The sequence below is a fragment of the Zingiber officinale genome, chromosome 4A (genome assembly GCF_018446385.1).
Source record: "Zingiber officinale cultivar Zhangliang chromosome 4A, Zo_v1.1, whole genome shotgun sequence".
NCBI lineage: Eukaryota > Viridiplantae > Streptophyta > Magnoliopsida > Zingiberales > Zingiberaceae > Zingiber > Zingiber officinale.
The window spans coordinates 57,901,069-57,911,254 of record NC_055992.1 but is presented as its reverse complement, the minus strand read 5'-3'; the positions used below and the strand labels follow the sequence as shown (position 1 = coordinate 57,911,254).

The 10,186-nt window shown below is 39.2% G+C and overlaps 1 protein-coding gene across 2 annotated transcripts in view; it reads right to left on the bottom strand.

Annotated features, from left to right (window-relative positions):
- Positions 1-861: 861 nt before the first annotated feature.
- The window catches only part of LOC121973315 (protein REVEILLE 8-like), a 28,950-nt gene continuing 19,625 nt past the window's right edge, over positions 862-10,186 (bottom strand). Inside the window, exons 8-9 of one of the 2 annotated variants that reach the window (XR_006109503.1) lie at positions 1,213-1,318; positions 862-1,140 (exon numbers count right to left, since the gene is read on the bottom strand). Coding sequence is in view for 1 of the 2 variants with exons in the window: in XM_042524822.1 (XP_042380756.1) it covers positions 1,277-1,318 (42 nt within the window). In the remaining variant the exon portion in view is untranslated. Of the gene's footprint in view, positions 1,319-10,186 lie in introns of both variants that reach the window. The other variant, XM_042524822.1, reaches the window with a different exon arrangement.

The window sequence follows — 10,186 nt, the reverse complement described above, 5'->3', positions numbered from 1 at the left end:
TGGAGATCTCATAGAGGGAATCCCTAGATCGTATGACAGAGGAGCGTCAATGACAGGCTACCCCACTAACGAACGTCTAGGGGATTACCTTGAGGGGTGAAGCTAGTCCCTACAAGGAGGTGAGATAGTTGAATACGCTTAGTTCCTGCACCTTTATGTAGATTAAATGACGATTTATTTCTGTGTTGTATGACCGAGTGACGTTGGTGATAAGTTGTCCTACTAACGAACTTCATAGGGATCATAACTATTTAATTGATAGATGTGTAGATTAAAATCCCTTGCCGGTCGTCTTTTGCAAGAGAAAACCGACAACTTCCTACAAAATCATATCAATTGAGGATATGAATTGAAGAACCATGATACATCAATGAATATCACAAAGAAACCGAATTCCTAAAACACTCACAAAACCAAATACTTCATTTCCTTTCCTATTTCTATTTCTAGTTGCTTAGTTGGTACATTTCCTTACCTTGTTAATTGTTTAACTAATTATACATGAGACATCTCTGGTGCTTATAACCAATTCCTGTGGGATCGATAATCTTTTATTACTGACGATAAATCCGTGCACTTGTGGTTGCGTAACATAATTCTCAAGCTATACAATAACAAAGTCTTTAATAGAGTCAACTAATATGCTCTGGTTTAATATGACACTCTTCAAGGTTCTCTCTTGGATCTCTTGGCTCTATTTCATCTCAAGGCTCAGTGATATATAGGAGGAACTGATTATATATATGAAGATTGATTAAACTTAGTCACAGCACAAGTTGGTTAACCAACATTTCTAATATTTCTACGTTCATGCTATGAAATGATAATGCTCGGAATGGCAGACTGAACGAACACCAGAAATTCCATGTTAAGATCAGTTCACTGACAAAATGCTACACCCATAAGCACAAGTTCTCCAATATGGTTTCTTCTTCAACAAAAACAAACAGAAAATAGCTAAGTTATCCAACGCCAAGGCAACAATTGTCACAATATTACAGTTGAATAGATCATCTAATCACATGCAAATGTAGTCTTTCTTCATCAAACATGAAGTGGGTTTGGGCACCATAATAAAGTCCATGCCTTAAGCATCTTGTTAATACCGGTGGCCCTTTTACACGTTCCATGTCATCTCCTCTGTTCACAAGGAAGAACATTACAGCGATGACAAAATAGAGTAGAGGAAGAAATGATATATGTATCAGCAACTTATTGAGATGATAGGAGGCTTATATGTTTGATTTTGCAAAAGAGACAGGTCTGCCAGCCACTGTCACTTTGCATTCACATCGTCGGTGTTGCCCAACCAACCTAGCTGTTGGATGAATAACAAGCCATTAGCCAAAACAATTATCAAGTCAAAAAATAAAATAAGTAGGTATAAATTTTTGTTGGAATAGATAAGCTCTTATGTCACTTAATGGCTACCTAAACCATTTGGTATCAGTATTATTGAAAAAACACTGAGCTATTGACATATCAACCAAATAAAATAGATGTTCTAATCGCCACCTTAAAGCACCCTGTCTACATTGACCACAATGTGGTAAGAATGTGAAGGGCTTAAAGTTAGCAAAAAAGTTTATTAGGGAGACACTCCCTATAACCCGCAATTTTATAGTTCCTCAATGATAATGTGTTGCAATTTTTATTTTCGAATGCTGTTTTGGGAAAGGTTTTCAAAACATGGAGAAGGAAGAAGAAGAAAAAGAGATCTCAAAGCATTTGGGATTCTCATGTAAAATTTCAATCACAAATAAGGGAGATTGATACATCTAAATATAAATTTCAGTATGAAGTTATGTCTTGGTTAAAGGTGAACCTAGTGAAAGCCCCATATGATTTTGTGTGTTAGGACTGTCATTCCTTTGTCTTGATGATTTTGATGATATTGGCAAAGGGTTTAGTTAATTTTTGTGGTGATCTGATATGTGTGTTAAGTTGTGCATAGTACACAAGTTATGAGGATTTGATGGCTCAAGGTCCATAATAAGATCAAAGAAGCATGGTGCATCCAAGGGACCGCATGATGAGGAACATCGGAACATAGCAAGTCAAGTAGATCTACGCAAGCAAAGGCGAGAAGGATGGCTAAGGAGGAGCTATAGGCTCAAAGCATCTAAGGGGCGCAGCTTGTGTATTAGACAGACTCGACCTTAGAATTGATCAAAGTCAATACATTAGTCGACTGATAGGTAAGACTCAATTGATTGGTGATCCACACTCCAAGTTTGGTCTAGTTGGGGTATTAAGGATATATCAATCGACTGATATGTGAGTTCTAGTCGACTGGTAATTCGAATACCCTAAGTTTATGTTGTTTGGGATATTAAGTCTGTGACAATCGACTGATGGGTAAGGTTCAATCGATTGTTGGTGGTAGGGTTGTGACAAGCCGAATAAAAAGTTCGGTAGTCGACTAGCACAGTCGAATAGCATCCACATAAGAAGCATAATAAGTTCAAGAATCGATGGGAGAAATTGATTGGATATAGAGCTCAATCTATCGACTACTACTACAATGACCGTTTGAAATAGAGCCAGTTATGGAAAGATCAACGACACAATATAGATAGAATCTAAAGATCAATTGATTGATGGTGATAGACAACTAATGGCCACTAGATCAGCCAACAGGTAAATTTGAGCTAAAGGCTATAAAAGTGGCTCGAGGGGCTGTAAGAAGAACAAGTCTTAATCAGAAAAATCACACCCAAGCTCTATTATTTTTAGCTTTCATTGTTCTTCTATTGTTGTATCTACTTAACTGATTGTAAGAGGTTTCTTCACCTCCAGTGATTTATCGTAGGTCTCAATCTCTTTAATTTCCTTTACTAATTTTGTTGTGTCTAGAAAACTAATATTGCAAACAAAGAGTGGTATTACCCACTACCACACCGGCACCAGCAATCCAACATTGTGTACCATGGGTAAAGTTGAATAGGGTCATATTCAAAGCATATGAATGAGCACCTTTGCAAAGATGTGTGCACGCACATAATTTTCATATCCTTGTGACACAAGTAGGAACAATGGCAATGAGGTTTATGTGGTGCATTGTTAGAGTACCTTTCATCATCACAAATCATATTAAATGCATTTATTGATTTATTATGATGTTGGAAGGCACCCTCTACTTTAGTCACTCATAACGGTCGATAGACCATGGCGCATTTATTTGATTTACTATCATGTTAGAAATTGCCCTCTACCTTAATCATGCATGATGGTCCATCAACCATGGTGACACGTGTGGCACAATGCAACGTGTGAGATTTTGGCCCAAGTTTTACAACCAATTTGAATTGGTGTGTTTGGGATTGCCCAAGAAATCACATGGCTTAGAATAAACCTAAGCGTAGCCTAGCTATAAGGGGCAAGGACATGTTTATAGAAAGGCTACAATGGAATGCGCTAGAGATAGAACTAAGGTTAAAAATCTAGAGGCTGTTAGAGTTTTGGTCTTTAACTCAAACGAACTTTTTCTATATTATGCCAACGTTCTGATGCATGATGTCGGTGACGAATTAGAGGGTGAAGAAGGTGGTGACAAATAAAAGGGAGATATAACAACTATATACTTAACTTCAAATTTTGTGTTTTATCTGGAATGGTACAATTTGGACATTATTTTGTATGCATATAATAAAAAAAAATTAAAACATTATCTTAGATCATCTTGATGTTGTAGAATACCAATTGATATCAAGTATTGGCATGACATGATACTCATCAACATGATTGACACTGCTATACAAAAAATATTACTTGTGTTGAGTAATATTAAGTTTCGGAAATTTATTATATTGTGTTGTCCAATATAGTACAATATTTCAAATAATAGATAGAATTGCATAAAATTAAGCAAAAATTAGCAAACAACAAGTCTTCTCTCTCTACAAAACATCATTTCTTTCCTACAGATGAAGCTCAACAGCTAAATTTGCAGACTCTGGTGGTTGGATTTCTCGACCCAATCTTTGGAAGTAGGTAGACCACAAACTCTTCCTTGATAGTACGTTGCAAAAGAATGAACTATCTTATTGTATTCTAAAAAATGTTGGAATTGATATGTTACATGGTTGGTATGTTAGAGAGGAGAAGGGTGAATAGTGATTTTTCTTGAAATTAAGACCTAGACAAGAATATGTAGTGCAAAGTAAAACAAGGAAGAAATACAAATGCTAACATGTTGATTTACGTGATTCAAAACCCTCATTCTTACTCTATGGCTTATAATCCTTCGGCGGATAAGTCTTGAAAGCCCCATTAATTTCTCTTTCTCAAACTTCTCTTGGAGATGGAGAAACCTCTTATATGTTTTTCTTTTAATATTGTCGTAAACATTAGATCCTCTTACTCCCTTTATATAAGCTTTCATCACCTTTACTTAGTCTTGATTGCACTGTTGTGTTGTATGGATGCCAACTAGTCGATAAGAATCCATATCAGTAGAGTCATCCAACCTTCTTGTGCAACTATGTCATATCAATGGCTCTCACTAACTTTTCCACTATAATATTAGTTAATTGAATCATATCAATTGACTCTCTAATCAACTCAACCACGCACAACAACATTTTGTTTGAGTTGACTACCTAGTCAACTCAGCGATCTAGTCGATTTAACTTCAAACTCAGTACCAAGTAGAAATATTTTTTTTTATTGGCTAATGTATTTGAGTTGAGTACTTGGTCGACTCAACCACCTCTAGACTGAAAACATTCTGTAGTCAACAAGATCGTTGACTACAATCATCTAATTAATCTTTGCCTAAGTTCGGAATGTTTTGAACTCAACTGTGGCACTGACTATTTTGGCATCAATTATAGTAAACAATTATTTATGGTTAAAGTTGACTTAGAAAGAGTCGTTATGTAGGTGAAATGTTCGATTTAGTAGAGCAATCAACTGATGTGTGCTATTAGTCAATTGTTAGGCAAAAATCACCCCCACAAAAAAAACTATAAAAGAAGGGTTACATGGAGGATTTTAGCGTCGATTCTTGGACTTTGAAGGTGAAGTGTTGCTATATTCGAGACCTTCAAAAGGCAATCCAAAGCAATCAAACGGCAAGCAAAAGCAAAGATCACTTGTGTAAATTATTGCTTACATTGTATTTTATTTTTCATCCTCATCTTTATATTTTGTTTGGGTTGCTTGTATAAGAACAAGTCTCGTAAGAAGTTTTTAAGCCTGCGAAAGGTATCCGATAAGGAGAAAGGATAGTGGAGTACGAGCACAACGAACAACGATTGAGTGAAGCACATTGCTATTCACTGGTCCTAACAAGTGGTATCAGAGTCGTAATACTTTGAAGAAGCTTAACAACCTCAAGCACAACGCTAGGCGGAAGAATGAAGAGTTGTAAACTAAGTCCTCCAATACCAACAAGTGGTATTATAGCAAGGTCATTCTTCATCGAACTGACTGCCATAGGAGCTAATGCTAGAAGTTGTGCTTTCAGAATAGATCCTCGACACTGATTTGGATATGACATTCGAGCTATGTTGCCTTTTGGATTAGGGGGATTTGCTCAATGGAAAGCAAGAACGGAGATGTTCTTCTAAATGAATATATAAAGCAGTGGTTTGCTCTAATGGAAGGATTTGAAGCACTAAAAGATCAAAGAAGACATCTCAACAAGGGAACATGAACGAAGGAGCGAGTCCAAAGATCCAAGGCACCTGAGAAGAAAATAAAGATTTTGACTAATTTAGTGTCTAATGACATCTTATGTAAATTAGGTAAATACAAGCACGCAAGCGATCTATGGAGCAAGTTGGCCAAACATAAAGTCCATCACCGACACAAGATGAGGATGAGTCCGAGGAAGACTCATTGCTTCAAGAACAAGTACTCGGAGGTTGAGAGGTGCTCAACATTCAACATGGAGAAGGTTGAAAAAGCATCTGCCTTAAGGTTTGAGGGGGAGGATAGGCAATTGACATTGGAACGAAAGGAACCCTCAACATCTGGAGCCAATGAAGATGAAGCACATGCCACCTCTACAACCATAGAAGGTATTACGATTTCATTTAATAAAAATAAAGATCATATCATGTGTTTTGAATATAGGGAGAAGGAACATTATAAGAACAAGTGTCTAAAATTGACCATGAAGAAGACACGTGGCACCTAAGACAAAGAAAGCCAAACCCATGGTACGGAAAGGTATAGTATGCTTTTCATGCAACTAACAAGGACACTATTGAAATCAATGTCCATGGGGAAGCCACCCAAGTAAAGACAAGGAAGGAAGCTCAAACTTTGGAGGGAGCTTCTAAGGCATCATTTTATAATGAAATTCCCTTGCGTCATGATAGAAGCATGCTTGAAGTAAGTTTTATGACTTTTGTATTTATTATCATGAAAATAGGAATGTTAATAAATCTAAGAACAATTCTATATTATCCCTAGTGTTGATCTTGATGAGACTAGCATGGCTAAGGTTTTTAAGAGCCTAAAAATATTAGAAAGGTATCTAGGGAGGTTATCCCTAGTGAGTACCTAATACACCGAAGGAGTTCCAATAGATATGGATTCCTAAGAATGTAATCCTTTCAGAGTAGATGGTTTAGAATGTGTCAATCTAGATTGGAAGGGTAGTTAACCAAACCATGGTAAAGTTGACATTTTAGGATATTTTCAAATTATAGTAATATCTTGAGACTGAAACTTAAAATCTTATCTTGGAAGATTTGTAGAGTGTCAAAAAAGAATTGAGCTCTTAAGTTGATCAAATATTGACACAGTAGAATAGAGTCCAAAAGTGTGCCAAGTTTGGAGTTTTTGGCACATTCTTGGGAGTTTGTCCGTTTATATTAAATTTTATATTTGGCATAATGTTAGAAGATGATGCTTGGATTAGAGAACTAGGTATCTTTACATTATCATGTTATTTATGCTTACCATGTTTGTGTGTCATGATATATGCTGTAAAATACCGGAAAATAGAGAATAATAAAAAGGGACTTTTCCGGAATTTTTGGAAATTTTTCGGGAATTTTTCAGATCTCATATGGACGAGTTAACGGGGATAAAATTTGGGTACCGGGAAAGCCTGTTTAGGCTACCCCATTTAAACGAGGAATTCCTTTTCTTTTCTATTTCTATTTCTTTTTCTTTATTTTTCTCTTTTCCTTCGTTTCTTCCCTCTTCGCGCAGAGCCGCCCGATCCACCTCCTCCTCCTCGCGTGCCCTAACCGGCACCGCGGCAGTTCCTCCTCCCCGAGTGTACAAAACCCCTCGGTCACTTCTGTTTCTCGCTTCTTCTCACCACTGCCGAAGCTTCTTCATCTTCCTCGACTCCGATCGGCGCCGACTCCCTCTCTTCGCCGGTACTCGAGCCATCGCATGTGCCCTAGCACCATCGGGTGCCGCTCCTCCTCAGCCCTCGCGTCGGCCTCTCTTCTTCCTTCCCGAGCCACACCGGACGGCGCCACTTGAGGCCGAAGGGAGCAGTGCTGACATTGCCTAGCGCCGCCTCTCTGCATCGTCGACCTTACGCTGTGCCCTAGATCTCCCATCGATGCCTCCTCTGTGATAGCCGTCGTGCGCCACTCGACCCCTCCCTCTCTTGGTTGCGGACAAAGGAGCTCGCCGGAAGGATGGATCAGCCCTACCATTGCGTCTCTGCCCTAGCCGAATCTTGAAGGTAAGGGCTATACCAAGCTGTGTTGTGGATTTGATCTATGGTGATGACTTCTTATTCCTCGGGTATTGATCCTCTTCCTTGCTTCTGATCTCGTCACCAGCAATTGGAGAGGCAAGGGGAGCAGTGAGGTGGATTTCCTGCAGCCACCTTGTTTATAGCTGTGAGTTTGAGGTATGTTGTAGGAATTTGGCTGCTTGTTGTAGTGGATAATGGATTGATTTAGGTATGATTTAATTACATGATTATGTGTAGGTTTGAATTGGAGGTTGTAATTAGTGGTCGAATGTGGATTAGGTTTATGTTATTGTTGATTAGGGTTTTGCCCTAATTTAGGGTTAAAGAATTTATTTAGCTATTTATAGGAATTTAGCTAAATAATCGTATATCTATTGGATACAGGACTTTGACGCGAGACGAGTATCTCGATGTCGGATTTGGACATTCCTATTGGAGGCAGGTACTTCTGACTTTATGTCGTTTGATATGCATAATAGTGAATTTAACAAATTGCAATAATTATGTTTCTTATCTGTTTCGGTTAGTCACTACCCGATACTTGTTACATGCTTGGTTGATACTTGTTTTGCATCTCATGTTATTCCTTACCTGCTTATGCATGCTTATAGGGGGTAGTGATATACCATGCTTCACCATGTTCAGGACCTAGGTTTTATACCTTATCTTATCTGTGTACCTTTGATTTGATTCATCGACCTAAGGTGCACCTTCTATATATATATGGTTTAGCTCAGGATATTTACATCGTTAGTGCCATGCACTATTCGCATGATTGCATGCTGTGCGATAGTCCGCTCCATTATTGTTGAGCACATCGCCAGTTACATGGATCTGCACATACCACCACTCATGGGTTAGTAGTCGATTCAGGCAGAATGTGTTGCAGCAGGGACTTTGTTTGGCTTCGTTGGTCTGCTCATGGGTAGTGTGACGCAGCGTGGTAGCCGGTAGAGATTCCTCCCCGTCATCGTGTACCGGGAGTTGAGAGCATTGCGCTCCCCCATTTATGATTTGGGGTAGGAGGATAGGTGTACTCCGACAGCATCCCGTCCACTCGGTCACTCATCAGGAGCAGTGACGACAGAGTGCACGGTTGTCACAGCCCTACCCACTCTGTCTCACTATTGTGTGTGAGATGGTTGACTGGTGTCAGGGGTGACCAGGACGCATCATTGGCATCATACGCATTGATGCATTTATTTCTTGTGATTGTGTTTGCTGCATTTATTTGCTGCATATTGGTTGGATGTCATGCTTGACATGCATACAGGATTTCTATACCTCTCGGACTGTTTATCCTTGTACCAGGTCCTGGTTAGTACAGTTTTCTCCTGTTTACTACAGTTGCATTTTATCCTTCTTATATCAGGAGACTGTACGCATGATTAGTGCTAGATGTTATTTCTCTACTATGTATATCAGTTGTTACCCGCTGAGGAGTTGACTCACCCCGTGGATATTTACTATTTTCAGGTTGATGCTGTCAGGAGAGAGTTCCAGTTGCTAGTCCCCTGCAGCCCACGAGGATGTTTATTTATCTTTTGGCTTTATGTACTAGACTATGTTTGGACTTGTTTTGTTTTGATACTTGGAGCTTGCATGGATTGTACTTGTCGATGGGTTTTTTTAATTGGATTTGTTTTACTATATGCCTGCCTAGACGGCAGAAGAGGTAAGTTGATTTGATCGTCGGATTTGTGTTTTATGAGTGTAGTGGAGTAGGATATCGGTTTTGAGCTTTATGGGTGTAGTTGAGTAGGGTGGATTTTGAATCTAATTATCATTGCTTATTAAACTGCGTGGATGTCTATATGTTTTGATTTGTTTATTATTGTTATTTATTCTAGCCGCATGTGGCTGAGGTATATGGTGATGTAGTAAAGTTTCAGATTGTCCACCGTACAGGGGAGATGCTACCGAAATTTCTTCGAACAAGGACTTCCTCCAGGGTATGACAATTTTGTGGTATCAGAGCCAGGTTGGCGATACTTGTTTGATTTCCGTGTGTTGGATTTTCGAGATTTATTTGATACCAATTTATTGGTATCAGAGCGGGTTATGATACCTGCTTTTGGTGTTCTGGATATTTGGATATCTGTTTCAGATTTATATGGATTTCCGGCGATTTTCTCGTTCGGAATTTTGAGATCAAATTGGGGACTGGACAGCGACGGAACATCTCCAGACGGCAAATAGGTATGATGTTATTTTATGATGGTTATACTGGTAATGATATCTGTGATATAACTTAACAGATATGAGGAGGTCTACACATATTGCTGCGAGACGTGGTGCTGGACGGCCACGTACGAGGACCGTGGGATCTCTGGACTTGCCAAAGATGCCTACTAGTGCTGAGCCTGTCAGTCAGGGACAGACTCAGGATGCTGCGGGCGCGTCGGGCTCTCAGATTCCGATGGCTCCTTTAGAGGTACTACCGGCATACCCCGCACCTGCTCCGGCCCAGTCTACGGCGTACTCGGCACCACCGCCACCTGGACCTACAAT